This window comes from Phaenicophaeus curvirostris, chromosome 6, assembly GCF_032191515.1.
Source record: "Phaenicophaeus curvirostris isolate KB17595 chromosome 6, BPBGC_Pcur_1.0, whole genome shotgun sequence".
NCBI lineage: Eukaryota > Metazoa > Chordata > Aves > Cuculiformes > Cuculidae > Phaenicophaeus > Phaenicophaeus curvirostris.
In genome coordinates, this window is record NC_091397.1 from 37,158,443 (window position 1) to 37,184,056 (window position 25,614).

The 25,614-nt window shown below is 38.3% G+C and overlaps 1 protein-coding gene across 3 annotated transcripts in view; it reads left to right on the forward strand.

The window, feature by feature from the left end:
* The window catches only part of GOLGA4 (golgin A4), a 54,706-nt gene that overhangs the window by 15,451 nt on the left and 13,641 nt on the right, over window positions 1-25,614 (forward strand). For all 3 annotated transcript variants that reach the window (XM_069859782.1, XM_069859783.1, XM_069859784.1), the window contains 11 exons: window positions 1,232-1,288; window positions 4,648-4,734; window positions 5,252-5,372; window positions 6,770-6,957; window positions 7,951-8,034; window positions 8,869-9,016; window positions 14,921-15,099; window positions 16,158-16,289; window positions 17,346-17,501; window positions 18,432-22,723; window positions 24,970-25,091. In XM_069859782.1, the coding sequence (XP_069715883.1) occupies window positions 1,232-1,288; window positions 4,648-4,734; window positions 5,252-5,372; window positions 6,770-6,957; window positions 7,951-8,034; window positions 8,869-9,016; window positions 14,921-15,099; window positions 16,158-16,289; window positions 17,346-17,501; window positions 18,432-22,723; window positions 24,970-25,091 (5,566 nt within the window). The remainder of the gene's footprint in view (window positions 1-1,231; window positions 1,289-4,647; window positions 4,735-5,251; window positions 5,373-6,769; window positions 6,958-7,950; window positions 8,035-8,868; window positions 9,017-14,920; window positions 15,100-16,157; window positions 16,290-17,345; window positions 17,502-18,431; window positions 22,724-24,969; window positions 25,092-25,614) is intronic.

The following is a 25,614-nucleotide window of genomic DNA, read 5'->3' on the forward strand; positions in this document are numbered from 1 at the left end:
CAATAGGATAGTGCTCTGAAGCAGAATTCTGTTCACACCAGGTGAATCACAATTTCCAGATCCAAACAGACTTCTTGTATGGGTTGTTATTGCTCATTTCCCTTTGTTTGAATCTGGATGGGCGATTGCTCGTTTCTCAGCCTTCCTTAACTGTCTGGATTTCTCTTTCTTTTGTGGTATTTTTGTGTTTCCTTAAGTTTGCTCCACACCAAATCCTTCTGAAGCTCTTTATGCTGAAGCATTCCTCTTCTGCATTTATGCTTATGTGCATATCCAACCAGAGTAGAAATTGTGGATGTAATCGTGTAGCAGATACGTGGATGATTATGATGATTTTACAGCTTACATACAATGATCAGGGTAAATCTTGATTAAAAATTAAAAGTTACACTGCTTTTAGCTGAATTCCTCATACTTTGTTTGATATGTTCCAGTGCTTTGCTTCTCTTGGAAAAAAATAATTTCCAAGATGGTTTCTAGCATGTTTTTCTACTTCAGTTTGACCTGGTTTAGACACTGCAAAACCATCTGGATTTGTACAGATTAGAAAACACCTAAACACAGGACATAGGAAAACCAGGACAGACAGACTAGGAACAGGAACATCTGAGCTTTCTGTTAAAACTGTTGCGTTTTATTTTGTTGGTTCTGGGTTTTTAGTTTTTTTTTGAGAGCATGTGTGTTTGGGAGTACAGAGGAATATATGCATGAAGTTTTGCACAGGATGTTTTTTTCTGAAAGTCTTATTTTTCTCCTGGGCTCCTTTGGAGCCATAAACAGCCTGTTAGCATGTTTTTTGCAAGTAGCTTCCCCCATCTGCAGTGTGCTTTAACAGAGGAAGATTGTGTGATTCCACTGTTACTCATGCTGGCTGTAAACAACACTGGTCATCAATTAGACTTTTCCTGCTATCATTTTGTCTTGTTGGTGTGTCTTTGATTTGTGTATAAATGTTACATAAATAATCATTCTGAATAATTTATTTGGAGATGCCAGCATTTGCTGATGTCTCATACTAATCTATGCACACGTAGCTGCTTTGTAGTTCTGTATATTGCAGCAATCTGTTTTGAATGTAACAAATTAGCTTGTTTGCATGAAGACAGCTTAATAAGCACTCGAAAGAAAGTACTAAAAACACAGACAAGGAAAAAAGCACAGATGCCGTTTGTAGGTATTGGCGAATTACAGTCCTTGTAGTCTATTCTGAAAGTTTATTTTCTTCCTGTAGAGCATAACTCAACAAGTGCTTCCCAGATCCTCAGAAAGTGGACCAGCATCCCCACAGGTACGACAACCCCTGTTTTCTCCTGCACTGCTGTGTTGTCTTTGTGTTATGTTCTTGCAGTATGGTTTGACCTAGCAGTAGATGTCCCTGTGCAATTTGTTGCTCTTCTAGTATTGAGAAATGATAGTGTTGGGCAAATACAAGTAAGAGGTGCTTTTTAATAAAGATTGTATTGACTAGCAAGAAAAGAGAAATACGATAAAATTTTAAAAAATACTCTTGATCTCAATTATATTTACTTGTTTGTGTGGATTTGTAGTATAGTGTCACTTCTATCATGAAGTCAGGTAGGTTTTGTTGTGGTTATTGTCTCTGTAGGTTACAGTGAAATTAAAAGGAAAAGCTCAAATATATTTGGTATTGATAACAAACACGTTGGGATAAATTTAAAGGCGTACATATTATTGGTCGGAGCAAATTAAAAGGGCAAGTTCACAAGAGCCATATTATCAAACCCTTGTGAAGTAAAATGTGAAGCTGGAGCCTTTTTGCTGCCCCAAGAGCCAGTGCAGCATCAGGTTTGGAGATGGGCATGTGAGGACCTCTGTCCATGCTCTTAACCTCGCTTGGGAGCTGAGTACCAGCCCGCACAAAGCCACGGGCTTTCTCTGTGTCTGCGCTCCTGATTTTGGTGTGCGCTGTGCCGAGCAGCAGCGCTGGCGTGGAGGGTGCAGGAGCCATCAGACCACACGAGGTCCCACCTTTGCCCGAGGCGGGCTGGCTGCAGGCTGGCTCCAGGCAGCTGGGCATCTCGCCCGCAGGTTGGGGGCATCTCGCCCGCAGGTGGGGTCTCTCCCTTGAGGATGAGGGACAGTGACTTGAGCGTCTGGGTGTGCTTGTACCCAAGGGTCACGCTCACCTGCAAGGGGCTGTCCCTGTGCCACTAGCTGGGCAGCCAGTCGTTTCAAAGGAAGTCCCTGGCAAATCGCGGGGTGCTCTTCTTCAGCGATGTGGGGTATAATCCAGGTAAGCAGGCTGTGAATGGCGTGTGCTCTGGGGTAGCATTTTGGTTCAGATCCATGCTGCGTCTGCACCAGCAGCTGAGAGCAGTGGGTCAGAGTGCTGGGTGTGCCGTGCTCATCCGAGCCAAAGCCTGTGCGTGGGCTGTCACCCTGTCCCAAGCTAAACTGTCACCCATTGGAGGGAAGACCCCACAGCGTCACTGACAGAAGTGACTTGCCAGTGTTCTGGGCTCTTTCCACTCCACTGCAGAATCAAATGAAAGAAGCTCACTTTGTGTTAAGAATGTCCATGAGCTCCAGGAAGTTTAGCTTTCCTGGTTTTTGGTACTTGGTAAACTTTGGAAGACATCTATACACACCAGAGTTAAAGCTTCTGATTATGAGAAAGAGGTTGGACATACCCATACTTACTTTTCACATCTTCTGTCATGGCCTTTCTGATATATATGTTACATATTTATGTTTCTTGATTTTTATATCTATAAATTTGTATATATATGGCATAAAAACTAATTTAATTCCTATAGATCTTCTTGATTTAAAGATTCCTTCAAATCTAGCTCTGATATTCTTTTATATTAATTGAAGAACTTCAGGTAGTGTTTTGGTCTTTTGGAAGCCCAAGTGTTATAGCATTAGGTAAAAAAGACTTAAAAGAAAAATTACAAATATAATGAAATTATGCATGTTTCCATTGTGGAGTCTGAAATGTTACAAAATAGGTTGTTCATTGTTGTAATAATTTGTTATCAGAAATAAAAAAAAATTTAAATTTAAAAAATTTAAAAATCCTTTTCTTCATCATACAGTCTATTTTCCCCGTAAATATGTTGAATCACACAGATTTGTAGGAGGGCCGTGTAAGAATGAGCTATGCCTTCTTTGAGGCCAAGTTGATAGTGTGAAATAGTCCCTAGAAATCAATGTGTCTTTTGCTTACCTTAGTTTTTTTCCTCTTAAGAGTAATTCTTCAATAGCAGTCTTCAGTCTTCTTCTCAGATAGGGATCAGGAGGGACTTGGGAATCCCAAGAGGACCATTTCTGTGTTTGTTTCAGTAAATCTCTTTGCACTTGGTCTTGCACTGAGCTGCTTTGCTTTGCGGGGAAGGAATTGCTTCTAAAGCTCAAAAGCGCTAGGCAGAAGTCTGGTCAGCAGCTGTTGAGAAGCTGAGGCAACGCAGGGTTAAGTGGATGTGGTTACTTGGGATCCCAGATACCTTCCAGCACTGCCCTGCCTGTGCCTATATCAGGCTCAGCTCACACAGGTGCAGTTCTCAAAGCTGGCATCAGGCTCAGCTGTGGCAGCTGGGATTCACTGTTAGAGGCAAGGGGTAGGCAGCAAGAGAGAATAAATTTGGAGATGGAGGAAAGCAACTCAGGAACCATCCATTGCCCTGTGTTTTGACTCTTTGTTTGCTTTTCCATGCTTTCTGTTTTTTTATCATCTTCTGTCTTTGCTGGGCTAACAGAACCCAGGTTGATAAGTGGTGCTTCCTTTTATACAAGTGATCTTTGCAGAGTAATGGTGATATAAGCATTATGTTTTGGGGGTAAATCAGTGGGCAGATACATAAGGATGAAGTAAATATATAAATGAAAAAGAATTGAATACAACTTTTGCAAATTATTGACAGTGCATGCATGAAATGTGTGTTGTTCAGATTCTCTCCCTAAGCAGTTATATGTCGATTAATATAACTTTAATACATTTATTTTCCATAAGGTCATTTTCTTTAAAAGGATCAAAATGTTTAAGCTTTAAAAGCATAGAAAGTAGATGAAAGAAGCTTCCCTAAGGAAATACTTTATCAGATTCTGGAGATCCTACTAATGCATTTAGACAAATCTAGAAGTTTCTGAAAGTGTTCAGCCAAATGAATGCAAGCAGGTAAGGCCATATAGTTAAATTTTTTGCATTCTCTGGCTTTCTCATTTGAGACATATTTGAGAGTAAAAAAAGCCAGCTTTCTGCTCTTGTACATGGCATTTATCCTGTTGGAATGCTAGCGTGTTGAATGATCATGAGAGGAATTTACATTTCTTCTTTTTACATTGACTTAATAAAGCGCACTCTTCAACTTCCGTAAGAAATGTGCACATGGAAGACAATTTTCAGGAGCAGGCTTGAAGTGATCCCTAAACAAACTTAGTTTTAGGAAGAAAGAATCTGTGATAATTTTGTGTCAAATCTAGACTCTTGCTGTTTTAATGCTGGTATTGTAATGGGATATTGTTTTTGTGTTGTGTGGAATGTTGCATAGTAAAAGAAATGGTACAGAACCCTTAATGGTTGTATTCTGGAGTCACAACTGCAAAGAGCTATTTTTCATATTATTTCATAACTTTTCAATTCACATTTCAGTTTTCATTTGAGACATGTTTATTTATGATTCTCAGGAGCTCCAGCAAGCTAAGAAACATCTCCGACAGGAATTTGATGCTCCACCAGAAGAAAAAGATCAACTTAGCATCCTGGAAACTGAAGTAGGATACCTTACCTGACAGATGCTATTTAAAACTGCTCTTCCAACTTTTTTTTTTTTAATGATGTATTTCCTATAATGTATGTCCATGTGTTCTAATAATTACTGCAGTATTGTAAAGCTTCTTGAGAATTTCTGATTATCTAGAAATTAAGTGCATCTTTGTGCTAGAGGATAGCTTGTAAAATCTCACTCGTGTTATGTATGATTGTTTGATCTGCACTTAAATACATTTGCAGTGGCTGTGTTATTAACATAACATTAGCAGATGTTTGAGCTAAAATTGCTTTGGCAGAAAGTGTGTTTTGCTTAATTGGTCTTTGTTTCTGCAATCAATGGTACTGTTTTTGTTAACTGGAAACATAATTCTGGTTTTAAAAACTAAAAAAATTCAGACAGGTTTTTCCTTTCTTCACTTGCTGGTATAAATTTTATTTAACTCTCTAGTTCTGAAGATGAAAATATGATCCTTTTAGAATCCTTGAGTTTTTTTTTAACAAATAGAACATGTTGTTTAGGTGTCCATGCTGAAACAGAGATTCCAAGATGGTCAGGCAGGCACTGAAACGCCTGATCTCAATGCCTGTTCTGAACAACAAGATCGAAGCCCAGTCCGTGTTGTGGAACCAGGAAGCAGTGGTGAGTATTGTGACTTTTTCAAGAGATCTTGGATTTTGGGGAATGAGCCTGCTGTTACTTACAATGGTGTAACAATATTATGGGCTGAACATGTCAGAGTGAGGATGTATTTTCTAGCAGGAGACAACTGTTTTGAACACACTGTGTTAGCTTGAGGACAGAATAGCTCTTCTAAGATGCTAACTTTTCATAAGAATTCAGATTCAAAATGGTCTTGCCTTTGTCAGTAATGATGATAGGATTGTAATTGCTTGTGCTGGTAGGGGCTGTTACTATTCCCACTTAATATAATTAAGAGATCTGTCCCCTTGTAAGCAAGCACCTGTCCCTGATGTTTAGAGAGGAAACCAGTTGCCAGTCTATCTCATTTATTTTTTTTCCGCCCTGAGAAAGGCAGGGGAAAAAAGGTAAAAGCAGAGGTCAGTTTTTCTATTGATGCTATTAAATAAGCTAAATGTTCATCACATCAGGATATTATTTGGGTTACGGGACTCTCAATATTGTTTATATTTGATTACTGAGCAAGGGACACTATAATGCTGATACGTAATGGAAGTGTCATTCATTTGTATCCTTCCTAAAAGGTAGGGCTCAGGCAGAGGTGAACACCGATCTTGAAATGATCTTTTTTCAGCATCTACCATGATTTTTGTATGTTAGGATGATATGAAGAGTTAGATCAGAGATTTCCTTACCCAGCATCATGTCTTTTGCAGTGCTTAGGAAGTAACTTGAGTATGTGGTCCCTAAAGAATGTTGCCTGTGCTGGAATCTGCTTTTGGACTATAATGTCTAAGACTTATAGTCATGAACTGGCCCTCTGGATTTGTCTGATCCTGTTTTCATACCAAGTACTCTTAAAGTCTCCAGAGCATCAGAGGAGAACAGACAGTAAAATATTACCCAATGTGCTACTTATACAGAGGGAACTATAGCTGGGAAGGACGCTAAGGATGCCATTATGCTGCTGGATGTAGTATTGCCTACCTGACTACTCTAGAATTCATGTCTTACCCAGCCCTGGGAAAGTAGGAGTCTGTGTGCTTGGCACTTCAGAGATGTGAATTGCTTTGCTTTCCTTTTTCTCCTGCTTGTGAACGTTCTGCTAGTAACAGCAGGGAGGTTTATAAATCGTGACTTTTTAACTGCATAGAAAGCTCTAATAGAATAATAGTTTGCTTTTGAAGTTTGTATAGTAACTGTTTACTATGTATACCGTATGTTTACAATTCTGAGTATGTGTAGTAGGTTTCTGGCAGTTACAGTAGTCACTAGGAAATTTTGCAGACTGCTCACAACTCATAGGTCTCTAAAGAAGGTTCTGTGATGTGAATGATGAGTGCAGATCAGTGTTTTAGAAACTGTGCATATGATTATGTTGGTGTGTTGTGTTTTAGAGGTTAATGAAGATTCTGTTACAACACTGGATGCTCTTAATCAGAGAGTGAAACACCAAAGAAGCTCGCTGTGTTATTACAAGGAGATGATGCAGTCATGTAAGGAGCACTGTGCCCAGCTAACGAGCGAGAAGGAGGCACTTCAGGAACAGCTAGAAGAGAGGCTTCAGGAGCTGGAGAAAATCAAAGTAAGAAAAATCATCTTAACTTTATGAGTAGCTACTAAAACACTCTAAGAACTCCAGTATTACCAAAATTAATAGGACATTAAACAAACAGTCCCTGTACTTTTTTGGAGTTAAAAGTGCAAAACTGACAAACGCACCTGGAATGAACACAGGGAGCAGTTACTCAAAAAGCTGTAAAGAAGGGTATGAAACTTTACTGTCTGAGTAGCCATCAAAATGGTATCCAAAATAAGGTAGCTGTGGGAAGTTGGGATGAGAAAAAGACTGTCCTAGCACAGAAGACGGGAGGTAAAGTGAGAAAGGTGCAGAAGTGTTAAACCTTTATGTTGGTGGAAGAGGCATCAATTATATAAATAAATAGAAAACACAGAAGGGCATGACGGTGGAGACCATGATATAGTGAAGATAATGTAGTGCAGTCCCAAAGCTAAATTAGTATTTTCCTTTTAAGGCCATTAACGCCTAGCATGGAGTAAAAGTAAGGTGGCTGATCGAAATGGAAACATGAAACTATAAGTATAGCTGTACTCAACTTCAGCTCTGGAGGTCAGATTCTTATCTCCGTCTAGCACTAGCCCAGCCTGAAAGAGCTTTGAAAGACTTGAGTAGGACTTTTTCCACAACAAGGCAGGTAATGAGCAGTTATGTTGCATTGCTGGGATCCTCTTGTAAGCTGAGATGCAAATGATAGAGCTGGTGACTTAGGCACGTTACTTTCCCACTTTGCTGTAGCAGCTCTGACATTTATGAGAGAACTATGGAGAGACTAATGAAGCCTTAAGGTGTCTGTATTATTATGGAAGCCACGAGGCAGCCTATCACTGGGAGATTTAGAAGTAAATTAAAGCTGCCTGCTTTAATTTCCCTAGGTTCTGTTCTGTGCGCTTCCTCCAAGGGATATTGCAGGGTAAGAGACAAACCTAAGCGGTTTGTCAGAAGGTATTTTCTTACAGTTAGCCAGGTTTTAAACTTGTGTTTGGGGTCTTGTTTCAGGACCTTCATATGGCTGAGAAGAGTAAACTGATTACACAGCTGCGTGATGCAAAGAATTCAATTGAGCAGCTAGTACAAGACAAGGTAAAGAAATATATTCTATAAATTGTGTACCTTTGGAAGAAGATTGTTTAAAACTCAAAATATCTGGCTTCTTGGTATTAGAAGCTGTTCTTAGTCATGTGATGTGGTTTAGTTTATGTTTTAACAAGCAAATAACTTAAACTACCTGAGAATTTTATTGTATAGATATTTTAGGGTGTTTTCCTGTGAGATTATACTTAAAACTGCAAGATGATGTTATTCAGGATGGAGCAGTTGTACTGAATACTTTCCTCAATGCCAGCTTGAAAAAAAACCTAACACCACAACAAAACAAACAAAAAACCTCCCATCCCAAACAGTAATGAAGAGGAGGTAAAATATAAATAGATTAAAAAATAACCAATGAAGGAAAAGTAACTGAGTCGTTGTATTTTCTTGGGAATATGAAGAGTTTCTCAGTTCTTTGTTCCTTAAAGTTTTTGTTATATCACAGTCTTGGTAGGTGGAGTAACTCCTGGTGATGTAGAAATTGATGTGTTCCTAAGGAGAAACACGCAAACTACACTGCTTTTAGTTTTTGTTTGTTTACAGAATGCATGTTTCAAAGAAAAGTATCTGTACCAGGAGGAGAAAGTTTTCTTATGGTCCCTAGTTGCTGGAGGAATTGGCTACCCTTCAAAATAATCCTGATTTTTATCTTCTTTTTGTTAGCGTTTTGTTTTCTGACATAGAAATATACTGTGATCTCTGATTGTGAAATTAAAGAGACTAAAGTTTTATTCCTGGCAAGGATTGTGTTCTGGCTTGAATTTTTTTTTAAGCTGTGTGCTTTACTTATTTTCTAGCTTTTTCTCACAAGGATCTTTTCCATAGGGCATGGTAATTGCAGAGACAAAGCGACAGATGCACGAAACATTGGAAATGAAGGAGGAGGAGATTGCCCAACTGCGTGCTAAGATCAAGCAGATAACTACAGAAGTCAAGGAGTTAAAAGAACAGAAGGAAAAATCTGAAAGAGCTGGTAAGAAATTCTGAAGATTATTTACTTTCACATTTAAACATGAGAAAACTTCAGCGTGGTCTTTCTGCAGTCTTTCATCAGTTGTGGTTTGGCTTGGATATTAAGAGGTGCTTTTTTTCCCTAACGTTCTACATGTCACCCCTGCTATGTCATTACCAACTTCACTTCTGGTCAGCAGAGTTTTAAGGATGCTTTTGACTGGTTCATCTCTGTTATGGGTTCATCTGGAGTTAGGAAGGAAACTGCTGAAGGGCAGCTGTGCTTTCCTGTTTGTAGGAGAAAAGATAAGAGTTTTGTGCTGGTATAACTTCAGGAAGGAAAGTTGCAGCTCTCTATAAACTATGATTATAAAGCCACTGGTATTTTATGTAGAAAACATAGTGATGAGTATAGAAGAGCTTGGGAAGAAGTAGATACAAGAGGATGTGCTACAACCATAATAAGCATTTTCTTTTGATAATGGTGGGGGAAGCATTTCTGATTTAGTGAGACAGCAGTGATGATTCCATTCACTTCAGGCTTGGAAACTAGGGGCTACATAACTATAACTTGCTGTAGTCTGTTTTTGATGGAAATTAGGTAATGTTAACTATCTGTGCTTGCAGTTCTCCTTTTACTTGAAACTGAGTTAAAAGGTCCATCCATCCCACCTTTGTTTTTTAAACAGTGTACTTATACCTATGAAAATTCTTTTAGAAGAATTCTGTTTGCACTCATAGGCATCTAAAGGAGTTCACTCTTTTGGCAGAAACTTGGATGTGGTTAGTTTGTGTAAAGCATCATGTATTTTTTTTCTAAAAGAAAACATGAGAGGCTCAAACATGGAAGTTCATGGGGATTTATCTTAAATGTACATAGATTTACATCAGAACTTTCTGGTTTAGAGATTAGTTTAGGTAGTTAGTTATGCTCTAATACAGAAAATCAGTTTGAACATTGTCACAGTAGTTTAAAACGCAGCACTTTCTTGAGCCGTAGAAACCTTTTAATTATGAACCAATATCTACGCGTTCTGGTTAATGCAGAGATTTCCTGAGGTTTGTGTAGCCAGAAACTGAAAATGGGTTAGAAATGATGCTCTGGATACCTGGAAAACGTCACTATTGTAGTGAGATATAATTTCATGTATGAATGATGTGCTGAGGACCCTGCACTTGTGTGGAGGGAGCCTTTTGTGACAAGTGTGCTCTATTTTAAATAGCATTTTAAAGTACTTTTGGTAACTTCTGTGGTGCATAAGCATCTACTTAACCTCTGAGTGCATTTCTTCTTGTACTCTGTTAAGTATGTATATATAAATGTTGGAATCTTTGGAAAATAGGTTAATAATCTAAGACTAAGTGAAATTGTAAGGAGGACCTGTATTAGGTTTTCGTATTACTTCCTTGTCTTTATGTATTCTGAAAATGTTGTAATATACTGTGGAAGTGTGGCACAGTACAGTGGAGCTCAAGTATTCGGGCACTGTAGAAAACCATCATCAGTATTTGGAGAGCCTGAAATTACTTCTAGGTCACAACATTTGAGTTGTACCAGTCTTAAGAATTTGGCAGTTTTGTGTATTTTGGTTAGCATGTTTAAAGTGCTGTTTCTTAGTTAATGTGAGATGATGTTAAATTCTAGACTCCTCTTTTTCTATTTCTGTGATTTAGTGAAGAATTGCCTTTATGAAATAATGTATTTGTGAGCAGCCTGGTCTAGTGGGGGGTGTCCCTACCCATGGCAGGGGTGTTGGAACTGGATGATCTTTAAGGTCCTTTCCAATCCAAACCATTCTATGTTTCTATTCTATGGCAAAATAAGTGTAAGCATAATACACTTATACTTGGAATTTACTTTCATAGTGCTATACTGTAGGCTAAAAAGTGGTGTATTTTTCCACTTCGTTCTATTAACTTGCATAGAGTCACATGTCTGGCTTTTTTCTTTGCAATTCAGTGACTTTAGTGAAATGCTGCAGTATTTGATTTAATGTTAATGCGTTTTTGTTGTACTGAAATAGTGAAAAAATGTGTGTGCTTATTCTGTGTGTTGTGTAAACTGTAACTTAGTCTCCCCAGTTGAAGTTCCTTTTTTTTGCAGTTAGAGGTACATTATGTTGAAATCTCACAGAGCATTTTGTTTTTGTGCATCCACACATGCCAATAAGTGAATCATGGTGCCTTTCCCAAGCCTTGTATGAACAGGACTGGGGTAAGGGCTCTTTTTTCTTACATCACACATTTGGTGCTTGAACTGGGCTCTAAAAAGTAAATTCTGTGCTTCTCAGGCACTTCTGCTTGAAGTAACTGCAACTGATTTTTTTTTCAGTGCTTTGCATATAGATTATTTATATTTTTCTTCAACAAAGCTATTTATAGTTTTTGTAAATGTACTGGTAAACTGAGGTTTGTTTCTTCTGAGACTACTTGGCATAAATCCTTCCTGACTTCTCTGGATGCAGATTATTGATTGATTTTTATTTTGTACAGTAAACAAAATAAGTCTTTGGAAAGCAAATTAATTGTGCTTTACTTTGCCATTATTTGTAGGTAATGTTCCTTCTGTAAGCTTAATTAACGAACGCTTTGCACCTTTCTACAGAGGAACAGAAACCTTGGACTGTGCATGTAAAATCCTGCCTAGGTGCACAAATCAACCGTAGGAAATTAATGCAGCCTTTGTTTCTCAAACTGTACAAAATGCCTGCTCTCAGCCTTCTGTAAGGAGACATGTAAATCCCTCCTTTGCCCTCCTGTTCAGTGCTTGCCTCACTGTTTTCAGCTGCAGGTGGCACTGAAGTTGAAGGGAACACGTCTGCCTAACTGGGAGAAGAATACTGCATACTTTGTGGTATGGATTGGTGTTAACTGGGTAGGAGAGGCAAGGCAAAGGCAACCGAGACTGATACTTTGCAGTAGCAGATGTAAAGCAGTTGACTCTCTAACGCGTGTTTTGTCGGTTTTGCAGCCTTGCACTTTTTAAACTCTGCCTTGACTCTTCTTGTATAATTTCCATACCGCACAGGAAGGTTTCCCTTTTGTCTGGGTTGATCACTGGGACATTGCATGCAATACTTACCTGAGACTCAGTTGATATATTTGTTACTGTTTCTGATTTGCCACTGTGCCTTTGTGAGATTTCACTTAACCAGTACCCTGGTGAAAACAGCTTCCCTCGACAGCAGCTCTCCCAGTTGGGGAAGAAAACAGGCAGTGCCTTTATTCTTTGCATTCATAATTGATGAATTTATATAAACACGTGGACTTTTATTCCATGTTTTTAACTACAGTAGAATTAAAGTCTCCCATAGATTGAAAATAATAGCTTAGGCCATGTTCTGTCTGCTTGATGATAGTTTGACCCTCTGCTGGTTTCAAGTCATGGTATACTAGAATTAACTACTTTGAGTAAAATGCTCTGTTTTGCTTAATTGCTACAAGTGCCTGAGATGCATACAATTTAACTTTTAGAGAGCTGAGAGTGTTTCTGTGAAGTGTTGCTTCTTTGTGCTTTCATACCCCCTTGATGTTTTATCCATCAGCTTTTGCCTTAGCATCGTGCTTGCAATTCCAGCGATGCAGCTGTCATTCTGCATGCTGCTTAGCTACTACATGTCAGTAGTCATTCCTAGTGTGATCTTCTCTTTGGTGAATTTGTGGACTTGTAGCAAATGCATTCTCTTTTCTTTCTCAGAAGTAACAGGTTTCTCAAATGTAAACGACGTGTATGTTGCTTAGAACAAGAATCAGAAAATGTGCATGGAGAGTGAAATAACTTAATATTTTACTTAAAGGCTTTATTTTCAAGGTATACTTCGTAAAGGTTCGTAGGGTTCTGTTTTCTTAAAAGCCGTTTATGATGCTGTAATAATGAAGGGCTTGGCCAGTTTTGCTTGCTGGGCGTGCTTTTGTTAGGGCTGAGAGGAACATCAGGGAAGTTGGCACCATTCTCTAAATGCGCTCACATTGGCCGTGTTCATAAGAGTTGTGCCCAGGAGGGGTGAGGGAGGGGGAAATCAGTCAGACCTGCTGATCCCAGGTGGCAACTATGAAGAGCTGTGCTTGGAAAGTAAGGAGCTATAAGCCTTGTGCATGCTTTCATTCTATTTTAGACTGTTTTACTGTTTGAAATAATCTCTAGTACTCTTAATTTTTTGTAATGAGGCTTAGTACTTATTATTTAAGTAGAAATGGGAGTGAAAAAATGTATACAGTGATGTGTTTTAGTATTGCTGGGGTCAATAACAATCCTGTTTTGTCTTAAAATATGATTGTTATTGTAAGAAGTCAAAGACTTCCTTGGAGAACAGAAGAAACTTCTGGAAAAGGTCAGAAATTGAGTGAATACAATTATATGGAATTAAGTTACTTGAAACATATTTGCAGCATTTTCTTAAAAGTGTAGATTGTGGTTAAACACTTCAATTTTGAATGTTAACACAAGATGTGGAATAGAAATTATTATTTACTTCTCAAACTCATGCCTGAACGTTATTAAAGATAGTTTCAGGAAACCCAAGGATTACGAGAATTGCTGTGAATCAAGGGTACTAGAATGTCATTGTCATTTATGATTTTCTTTTTGGAATAAAACCAAGTGGAAGAATGCTTAGCATACTAAATAACACTTTAAAAATTATTTTGTTCTGTGTGCTCCCAGAATAGAATCCAAGTAGTCCAGGGTATAGTAGAATAATGCAGTTTTAACTTCTTAAACTTTTTTGTGCTCTGATAAATTACGGTCTTGAAACTGGCACTGTGATTTTGAAGTTTATTGCGGTGTTTTACCTAAGACCTTTTATGCAAAAAATTAACCATTTCTTCATATGGTCTATTCTGAGACTGAATTTTCCTTTGCTATGCAGCAGAAGTTTTCTACCATCACGATCTGTTCAGGAAGAGAGATTTCCCTAATAGTGATAAAAATTCTATTCTTGTGTAAATCCATATAGATTCTGCCATTGGTTTCAATGAGGAACTCAAATACTGGTATTTAATAATAATAGTAATAACAGCTTAGAACACATGAATTAATTTGCTTTCTTTTTGTACCTAAATGAGCACCTGCAAAGTGAATAAAATGTTAGAATACTTCTGCTTATCATGGGAAGAATCCTTGGAATTATTGTTTCCAATTTTTAAATTAAAATGTGTTTCAGCAGATTTATGTAAGTGTAAATAAATTTCATCATTGCAGCTTGAGTAGTGTTTTGAAATATCTTACAGATATTTAAGTTTTCTGGAAGCAAGTCTAAATATTTTTTCATTTATGCATGAAGTTTAGGAGCACAGGAGAATCTCCATAACACGCAAGCATTTTTGCAGTGTCTCTGAATTGAGTTGATAGTAGTTTACATTAAAAGTAAAGTAAATTAAAAGTAAATGGTAAAATAATAAAATCAGCAAAAGCCATCTTGCTAATTTCATTAGCCACTAAATCCACGGTTTAAAGAGATTGTCTAGGTTGTGTAGTTTGAAATGAACAACTATTAGGCAAATAAAGTGCCCAGTATTACACTTCAGTATTCTATTCAGGAAGAAGTCATTCCTGGTTTATGCTTCCTTCTGCTTGTTTTAGTGGAAGAACAACTTTTGAATTGCCTTTTCATCATGCAGCTTTTTTCCTGTTCTTCAAAGTTATTCAGCACATAGAGCCAGAAGAGGAGCCATAATTTGTTTATATGTTTTTGTCTTTTACAGTGATTTTTAGGACAAGAAATGGAAGCTACGGAATGTATTGGAAGACATTCAAAGATACTTACCAGTTCTCTTTCCATTCTGGATAATAAATCCATGTGAATTCTTGATGGACTCCTAAGTTCATTCTTCCATTACTTGTATAATTTACAGTTACTGAGAACTCTGTTCTTCTATCAAGGGATGTGGATATTTCTTGACTGTCATATACCTTTTTTCTTTGCAGCTTTTGAAGAGCTTGAGAGGGCTCTGAGTAATGCCCAAAAGGCAGAGGAAGCCCGGAAAAAATTGCAGGCAGAGATGGATGAAAAAATCAAAGCCATAGAAAAGGCAAGTGAGGAAGACAGAGTAAATCTTCAACGGGAGTTAACCAGAGTGAAACAAGAGGTGGTTGAAATTATGAAGGTAAAAGCTGGAACTCATCCTGTATCATTATCTTTTAATCTAATAATTTAATTACAATTAAGTTATAGTTGTAAAATACATTAGTATATCAAACTTAGTTGTAGATTTTTTGCTATTTAATTCTATAAAAAATAATTTCTGGGGTTATAAGGCAATATAGAAAACTCCCAATATGGATTTTTTTTCCCTTCTGACAGCAGAAAATCAGTATGTTAGAGGCATGTAAGAATGAACAGTATCACTCTGTTTTGCAGTATTTAATGAAACGATATACTAGAAGTACATTTGGAATTTTAAAGGGAGTCAAGGAGAAAAAATTAATGACAGTCAGCTCGCACATCTCCACCAGGCTTTTAGGTTTTAATAATAAGTACTTTTAATTATTATCCTAGCCCGATATGTGAAGATATTTAAGAACTGAAGAGCTGAAGTTAAATTGCTAAAATTGGCTTCAGGTAGGAATTGCAGGAGTCCTGCATGTGCTTTGCAGAGCTGAAAATGTGGGCGCCTTAAAATTGCAGAGAATGTACCGATGCTTTAGGGGGATGGCTCACTTGTATTACCTTATTCTTAAATAAAGCACATACGTACGTTGTGGATAGAGTCTACATAGAGTATCACCACTTGACTTTCAGGCTCATGAAATAACAGTAATACAGGGAAAGCTGCAGGCAGAAGTTCCTTTTCCAGTTTATTACCACAGTTGAGCTGAAACTCAAAACACTGTTTGCCTTGATAGAAGAGTCTTTAGAAAATGTGGCAATTCTTTTAGTAGAAATGTGAAAGACTTGAGAAAGAAGATAGAATCATAGAATCACCAGGTTGGAAAAGACCTCTTGGATCATAGAGTCCAATCACAAGATGGATAAGTTCAAGCTTGAAAATAACAACTGTCAATGCTTGATATTAAGCTCTCCATCTGAATGATTGTTACTTATTCAAAGGAGGCAGAGAAGCTTCTGATTTTGTCTCTGTTGCACTGCTTTTCTTAGTAAGAATATAAAGTGTTTTATTATTTAATATTTTGAAATTAGTTTTTTTCTGACTTTGTTTCATAGAAGTCTTCAGAAGAGCGTGTTGCTGCACTAGAAAAATTCCATCAAAAAGAAATGGCTACCAAAGATCAGGAGCTAAATGAGAGATTACAGGCCCAAGAAAAGAAGTTCCAGGAGAAGATGAAGGCAGCTCTTGTAAGTATCTCTAAAAAGTGTAGAAAGACACTTCTGCAAGTGTGAAGTGTGACTAGAAGTCTTAATCTGACCTGCTCCACAGTGAGAGTCCTTCTGAACTCGGAGACAGGAGTGTTCTTCAGAAGTTGAAGGGCTCAGACACTCAAGCAAAATAAAGGGAAATCGCTGCTCATTAGCAGCTGTCTCTTGTGGGAAAGAATTTCTATTTTTTAAGCTCTTTTTGCTAGACTTTGCTTTCTTAGTTTAGTTTCTTTGGATCATTGGAGATCAGCCACAGCAAAAGCATAAAGAATCAGGCTGTTACGTGAAAAGTGTTTCTATTATGTCTGCTTATGTTGTATTATATCAGTAGGGTTAACTCTTCATAGTGTTTAACCTCAGAAAAGAATTTCTTTCCAGGTCTTGATTCCAGGAATCATCAGGATTTTTGCTCTTTTTCATGGAATTCTACCAAGCAAGTGGTAGATTTTCTTTTTGGCTCCTCCATAATGATTTGTGATTAGGACTGAGGGACTTTGACAGTCTCTTCCTGACTATACTTTTCTACCTTTTTCTCAGGTTATTTTTTAATTGTAAGCAATAGAAACTTAAAAACTGCATTAGCAGAGAAATCAAGTGAGGACATACTTTTATTAATCTGAAGTATTACTCTAAATGAATCAACTTTTATTCATCTGAAGTGTTATTCTAAATGAATCATGACAAACAAATCAAAATTAAAGGCCAGATTGTATTATGTTAGTCATACAAAGAGAAGTAGAAGAGAAATGGTTCCCAAGAAGAGAAAATGGAAGTGAAAATAACAGTTTTTTCAGAGGTGAAATGCAAACTGTATATGTATGCGTGTGTAAAACATATACAATTGAGTAGTGTATGACTTGATAGGATATTTATGAAGCAGTTACGCTGGTTTTGAAGGTGTCATGACTTTAGGTATAGTTTTGTTTTAATATGCATTAAATATGTATCAAATTTTATATTATATATAAAATATATCTTTGTTTTGTTTTAATATGTATAGTTTTGTTATTGTTTTAATCATAACTTTTTATACAGGAAAAAAAGCAGAGTGACTGTTTAAAAGCCCTTCAAGAACAAAAGGAGCAAGAATCCCTCGCCTTGGAAGAATTGGTGCTGCAGAAGAAAGCGATACAGTCAGAGTGTGACAAGAAAGTTCAGAAGATGCGTCAAAAAGTAGAGACTTTGAGAACTGTGAGTAAAGATTCCAAAAGGGTAAAGATACACTGAAACGAATTCTTGTATATGTTGAACTGTGAAAGGTTTACAAATACTGTGGATTTATTGTGACTGGGTTTGTTTGAACCTTACAATGCTTCCTGTAGTGTCAGAAATTTAATATATTGTCATAGTGTGCTGCAGCCCCTAGTACAAAATTTAAATGGCAAAATATAGAAATACTTTACCATGATGTGAGATATGAATTTGTATCCATCTACACAATTTTCGTGTACATGATACGGCAGAGTTAAGCTTTCCACTGTTTCATACCTTGGTGAGGCTACTACACACACACTTAGAAGGATACTCGAGTAAGTAAAAAAATGGCTTAAAGTTTTGAAGTGACCTTTGCTTTATGTACTGGATAAGATTGTATTATCTGCTAATGTAAGTTTTTACGTTTTTCCATCACTCCCAAGTCATAGTTTGGAAGTTGTACTTGTAGAAGTGTTACCTTACAACAGCAATTCCATGAGAGGTTGAATTAAGATGGATCAATAGATAAACTCAGAGCTCCGTAATACTAGTGTAGACTCCTCATACCTTTCATCCTATGCTTTACTACTTTAGCTTAGTAAGAAAAAAGTGAACATTTCCTCTCAGAAATATAATGTGAACTATTTTATTTGAATTAATTGTTTTTTCTCCAAGTTTCAAGTTTTTATTGTATCATTTTTCACTGCAGTGAAATAGAAAAACTTTAAATTAAATAACTAACTAGTCACACTGGAAGCCAAGTTGAGAACAAACTGGATGAACCCAAGGCTTATATGTAAAGTTGATATTCAGTAAAAAGATGGAATAATTGACTTGTACTTATGTGAATGTGGTGGGATTTTTGAAAATCTGATCAACCTGTTACCTTTTGAAAATTCATGTTCTTTTAAAACTCTTCTCTAACAGAGGATTCTTGAACTGGAAAGCTGTCTTGCCAAGTATTCGCAAGATGACAGAAAGCAGTCAGAAGAATTAAGTACTCTGATGGAAACTGAAAAAAGGCAGCACAATAAGGAAATCAATGATATGGTTGAAAAACACAAGGAAGAATTGGAGAATGTGAAACAGCAGCAGGAAAAGCTCTGGACGGAAAAACTTCAAATCTTAGAGCAACAACAGCTAACTGAAATAGAAAAAATTAGAAAGAAACAAGAACAAGAGATAGATACAGTTTTGAAAGAGAGAGAAGTCATTTTCCGTGCACACATAGAAGAAATGAATGAAAAAACATTAGAGAAACTGGATGTGAAACAAACAGAACTAGAAGCACTGTCCGCTGAGTTATCAGAAACGCTAAAGATACGTCATGATTTAGAAGAACAGCTTTCGGAATTGAGTAGTAAGCTGCGTGATGCAAAACAAGAGTGGGAAGGGAAGTTGGAAGAAGAGAGGAACCGGTACAAAGAAGAAATTGAAACGATGTTAAAGGAGCATGAAATGTATGTTCAAGGAGCTGAGAAGGTATTCAAGGAGGAACTCAAGCAACTCAAGCAATCATTGGAAGAGAAAGACAGACATCTGGAGGAACTAAAAGCACACGAACAGAAACTAAAGGAATCTGCAGAACGATCTGAAGCTGAACTAGTCCAAGTGTCTGCAAAGTTAGAGGAGCTTTCAGAGTCTCATCAGAGCACTTCTAATGAGCAGACAAAGACTTATGAAAAGAAATTAGCCAAGCTGCAGCAAAACCTGACAGATCTTGAAGGTGAAAAACTGCAACTTGGTGAACAGCTACAAAGAACTGAATCCCAGCTGAATGAAGTCAAGAGTGAGTTAGAGGCGTACATATCTCAGGTGCGTAACCTGAAGCAGCACTTGGAAGAGCAAAGCAGTGAAAATACGCAAAAAGTAACCTCTCTAACACAACAATATGAATGTCAACTGAAGGATCTACAAAGGGAGGCTGATGAGACAAAAGGAAGCCTAACTGAGAAGGAAAATGAAATTGAACATATGAAGAAGTTACAGAACGAGCAAGTGGAAGAGCTTAAACAGAAACTGTTAGCTGTAGAGGAGAGAATGACTGCTCTACGAGGAGAATATGAAAGTAAACTAAAACATCAGGAGAACAAAATGGAGAAAATTAAGCAGAAATCAAAAGATATGCAGGAAACTTTCAAAAAGAAACTTATTGAGCAGGAAGCTAAACTAAAAACAGAGCTTGAAAATAGGCAATTGGAGTTCAGCCAGAAAGAAAGTGAATTCAATGCTAAAATATTGGAAAAGGCACATGCCAGCTCGGCCAGCATCAGCGATGCTGTGTCAAAACTGGAATCTAATCAGAAAGAGCAACTGGACAGTCTTGTTGAGGCTCATAGGAGAGAGTTAGAAGAAGTTACCCGGAGCTGGGAAAAGAAACTCAATCAGCAGGTTGAAGAGCTTCAAGAAAAACATGAAATGGAACTGCAAGAGAAAGAGCAGGAAGTTGGAGACCTGAAACAGAAACTTGCTGCCCTCAGTGCTGAGAAGGAGGGCTCCAGAGCAGAAATAACCCGACTGAAGGAAGAAGAGGTGAAAAGGGAAGAGTCCCTGAAGGAATTGCAAGATCAGCTACGGCAGTCAGTAGCCAAGGTGAATGTTTTGTCAGATAAGGAAAGTGATCTGAAAACACAGTTGAAAAAATTGGAAGATGATCTTAATCACTCCCTGAAAGAGAAGTCAGGACTTCAAGAACAGCTCAGTAAACAGAAAGCAGTTGAAGAAGAGGACAAAGCCAAAATTACTGACCTGGCCAATACACTGAAAACACTTGAAGAGAAACTCCAAACTATGCAGACTTCTCAGTATAAAGATAATGAAAATTATAAGAAAAAAATAGAGGCAATTCAGCTAAAAGAAACTGAGCTTAAAAAGCAATCGGAAGAACTTTCAGTCCAGTTAGATTCTTACTGGAAGAATGCTGAAGTATTATTGCAAACAAAAAGCAATGAATTGATTGAAAAATGTAATGAAAAAATTGGCCTAGTAATGTGCAAAATTGCAGATTGCGAGCACCAAACTGCAAAAGTTAAAGCAGCCGTATTAGTTAAAATGAGTAAGATTCCTGAGCTAGAAGCTCAACTTAGAGAAGTAACAGAGCTTCATTCTGTTGTAAGCACTTCTTTGCAAAAGTCAATGCAACAGCTACAAGAGAAGGACAATTTAATTATGTCCATGAGAGCTGACATTGAAGGACTTGTAGCAGAAAAGGAACAATTGCAGAAAGAAGGAGGGCATCAGAAGCAAGCAGCGTCAGAAAAAGAAACTTGCATAACACAGCTGAGGAAAGAGTTATCTGAAAATATCAATGCTGTCACCTTGATGAGGGAGGAACTCCAGGAAAAAGAATCCAAGATCTCTGCTCTCAACAAAACAATTGATGACCTTAATGTTAGACTTGAAAGCATGATAAGTTTAGCGGAGAAAGAAGCAACTGTGAGTCTGTTAAGCAAGCAACACCAAGAGGATCAGTTGCAGTTGTTAAACCAGGTGAAGGAGTTATCATCCAGAGTTGAGGTGCTGACTCAAGAAAAAGCATCTGCTTTTGAGCAGATAGATCACTGCACAGCCAAGCTGTTGGAGTGGGAGACGAAAGCACAAATCGAGTTTACCCAAAATCGTGATACTATTACAGATTTGCAGTGCAAACTTGAATTAAGCAATACTGAAGCCAATAAAAAAGATGAAGAGCTAAATAAACTGAAGGAGCAACTGGCTAAGCAAAGCAAGCATCTGGATAGTTTAAAAAGTGAATTGGAACAAAAGCAATGCAGGACAGAAAAGCAAGAAAGTGAATTAACTGCTAAGTTAAAAAAACAAACAGCAAGAATTGCTGAACTAGAAGAACACGTTGCTCAGAAAACTTCTGAAAATGATTCCTTGATGGAAGAACTTAAAAAGTATAATGAACAAAAGGAAACCGAACAAAAAGAGATAGCTTGGCAACTGCAGCAGGCAGAGAAAGTGGCTTTTGAGAAGGACAATAGGTTTAAGGAGGCCAAAGAAAAAATACTTAATCTTGAAAAGCAGATAGGTTCACTGAAAGCTGAATTGGAAGCGAAGGAGAAGGAATTTGAGCAACTGAAATCAGTGATGCTTAGAACCAAAGAGGAAGAACTGAGAGAATTAGAAGAGAAACTAAATGCAGAGAACGGTACCAAGCTGGCAGATCTGAAAAAGAAAGCAGAGCAAAAAATTGGTTCTATTAAAAATCAATTGATATCTCAGATGGAAGAAAGGGAACAGCAATTTAGGCAAGAAAGAGAAAATCAGCTAAGAGACTTGGAACAACAAGTGCAAGAGAGAGAGGCCAAAATTGAGTCTTTGGAAGAAAAAATTAAGTCAACGAGACATTCCATGGTATCGGAGAAAGAAATGCTGCAAAAAGTAGAGAGTGTAAAAGCTGCTGTAGAGCAAGAAAAAGTGAAAATGCTTGAGGATGTCCAACAGACATATGAAGAGAAAATGCAGGTGTTACAGAGGGACTTAACAGAAAAAGATGAATTGTTGCAAAAATACGAAAAGAAGCAACAAGAGAGTAAGGTCAGTCACCTGGGACTGCAAACCAAACAGCAAGAACTCCTTAAAAAATTGGAATGTGTTGAGAAGAGCCATCAAGAGGAGCAAAGTAGGACTGAAACTCTTAGGAAAGAACTTGAGGAGCAAGCCAAAAAATACTCACTGTTAGTGGATGAGCACACTCGTTGTGGCAGTGATTTAGCAAGCACTAGGGAGGAATTAAAAGCTAAAGAACAAAAACTTCTTGGCATAGAGGATGTAATTGGAGATTACCAGAAAAAAATGCAGGAAAAGGAGGCATTCAGTCAGTCTTTAGAACAGAAGCTCAAAGAGTTGGAAAATATAGTGCAGGAAAATGAAGCACAAAAGATTGAAATGGAAGATAAGAGATCGAGAGATGAGGAAAAGCTAAGAAGTTTACAGCAACAGTTGGATGAAAGAAATGACAATCTAAAAGCTTTTGAGGAGAATGCTGAAGGAAAAGCTGAATCTGTTTTGGAGCTGCAGAAGTTACTAAGTGATATGCAGAACCAGGAGAAGGACTTGCAAGCTAAACTGAAAGAGACTGAAAGGGAGAAAAACAAACTACGCAAAGAAGTGAGTAATCTTCAAAAAGACTTACGTACTCTGCGAAAAGAACATCAACAGGAGCTTGAGTTGGCAAAGGAGGAGTATTTAGAAGAAATGAAGAAGAAAATTGGGTAAATTCTTTGTTCCTGATCTCGTTACCATTTCACTGCTTTTATCCTTAACTACTAAAATCTCAAGAACATCTTTTTAAAGCCCAGTTTGTAGCAGTGAAATAATGACTGGTATTCTTCTGTCAGTTTTCAAAATAGACTTAGAGAAATTGATAGACAAGAGCACATAAAACATTATTTGAGTTTAAAAAAGTTGTTTACCTTTTGGCAAAGTAGTACTACTTTTGGTTTCTTTTATTGGTGGTCATTGTCAGTATTGTTAGAACATAAAATATAGTTCTGTTTCCTTAAAGCGGAAACAAAGTTAATTAACGCTTAGCTCTTAAAGTTTAACGTTCAAATTATATCACTAGTAGTTTGTACATACTGCAAAAAAATGTAGTGTACTGCTCAACACTCTTAATAGTTTCTCAGGCAAGGAATTCCTTGAAAAATCTGCTTTTATGCGGCACATTCTTTATTTCCAGTTCTTAATTTTCCCCAGCAGAAACTCTATCAGTTAAGGGTTGCTTTTTAAATGAAACACCTTCCAGGTGAATTCAGTGGAAGGGGAACAAAAAGCCTCCCTGACTCCTAGAGAATTCACGTAATTCACAGAATCACTAGGTTGGAAAAGACCCCCAGGATCATAGAGTCCAACCATTCCTATCAAACACTAAACCATGCCCCTCAGCACCTCGTCCACCCATCTTTTAAAAACCCCCAGGGAAAGTGACTCAACCACCTCCCTGGGCAGCCTGTTCCAGTGCTCAATAACCATTCCGTGAAAAAATTTTTTCAAGTGTCCTGTCACTTGAGAGAAGAGGCCAGCACCCTCCTCTCTACGACCTCCTTTCAGGTAGTTGTAGAGAGCAATAAGGTCTCCCTTCAGCCTCCTCTTCTCCAGGCTAAACAACCCCAGTTCCCTGAGCCGCTCCTCATAAGACTTGTTCTCCAGCCCCTTCACCAGCTTTGTTGCTCTTCTCTGGACTCGCTCCAGAGCCTCAACATCCTTCTTGTGGTGAGGGGCCCAGAACTGAACACAATATTCGAGGAGCAGTCTCACCAGTGCCGAGTACAGAGGGAGAATAACCTCCCTGGACCTGCTGGTCACACCGTTTCTGATACAAGCCAAGATGCCACTGGCCTCTGTGGCCACCTGGGCACACTGCTGGCTCATGTTCAGTCGCTGTCAACCAACACTCCCAGGTCCTTCTACTCCAGGCAGCTTTCTAGACAGACTTCTCCTAGTCTGTAGCACTGCATAGGGCTGTTGTACCCCAAGTGCAGGACCCGGCACTTGGCCTTGTAAAACCTCATCCCATTGGACTCTGCCCAGTGGTCCAGCCTGTTCAGATCCCTTTGCAGAGCCTCCCGACCCTCCAGCAGATCAACACTTCCACCTAGCTTAGTGCCATCTGCAAACTTGCTAAGGGTGCACTCAATGCCTTCATCCAGGTCATTGATAAAGACATTGAACAGGGCTGGACCCAGCACCGAGCCCTGGGGAACCCCACTTGTCACTGGCCTCCAGCTGGATTTCACACCATTTACCACCACTCTCTGGGCCCGGCCAGCCAACCAGTTTTCCACCCAGGAGAGTGTGCGCCTGTCCAGGCCAGAGGCTGACAGTTTCTCAAGCAGAATGCTGTGAGAAACTCTGTCAAAGGCTTTGCTGAAGTCCAGGAAGACCACATCCACAGCCTTTCCCTCATCCAGCAGCCGAGTCACTTTGTCATAGAAGGCGATCAGGTTAGTTTGGCAAGACCTGCCTTTTGTGAACCCGTGTTGACTGGGCCTGATCACCCAGTTCTCTTGCATGTGCTTCATGATAGCACTCAAGGTCACCCGTTCCATGATTTCCCTGGCACTGAGGTCAGACTGATAGGCTGGGCAAGCGAGTCTCTAACTGCCGTGTCTTGGATCATGGGAGCTTTGTTCTGCTCCTCAAGTTTCTGGGGATGTACTCACAGGGAACAACTTCCCTTACCATTAAAGACTGAGGCAAAGAAGGCATTAAGTACCTCAGCCTTGTCCTCATTCTTTGTCACCGTTGCTCCATTTGCATCTAATAGGGACTGAATATTCTCCCTTGTCCTCCTTTTCTTGTTAATGTATTTATAGAAAGATTTATAGAAAGGTTCAAACCTATTCAATTCTAAAATAGTTTTGGAGAAGTTCCTGGATCTCTTACCTTACTGAACTGTTCTCATGCTCTCTTTAAACACTTGATTTCCTCACTGTATTTTTTTGACATTTTTGTATAGATGTGAACGAGAAGACATTGAGTTAAAGCACAACTCTACCTTAAAGCAGTTAATGAGAGAGTTCAATACTCAGCTGGCTCAAAAAGAAAGAGAAAAGGAAACGGCAGTAAAAGAGACTATCAGTAAGTGAAATACTAATACAACTGTAATCAGTAAAATAGTCAGAAAACCAAATCTTCAGAAATCCAAATCTTTGGGGAAGGGGTTTTGGTTGGAACGCTGATAAGGACAACATAATTTCTGACTGCCTAGAGAACTCCAGGAGGGAACTTCTCTTGCTCAGGAAATAACACATAAATGTTAATGGTAGCACAGTTAGGAACATGCTCTGCCTGTTTGCATCTGTTGTGCCAAGAGTTACCCGTGATAGCCAGAGGTACCATCGTTTTATATGCACAAAAGGAAAAAACAGGAAGTAAGATTTTAGAAGAGAAAGCACATTGGCGAGTTTTCCCTTTGTCTTCAGCAACACAAACCTTTAATACTTCATGATTGAATGTATAGCACTGAATGTATGGTGCCTTTTAGAGAAACTCTCGATCCCACAGTGAACGAGAATTGCATTTTTTTAATAGCTGTCTTGCAGTCTTCATTCAGTGTGTCCTCTAACAGATAGCAACAGGATACGACGTCCAATTGCTGCAC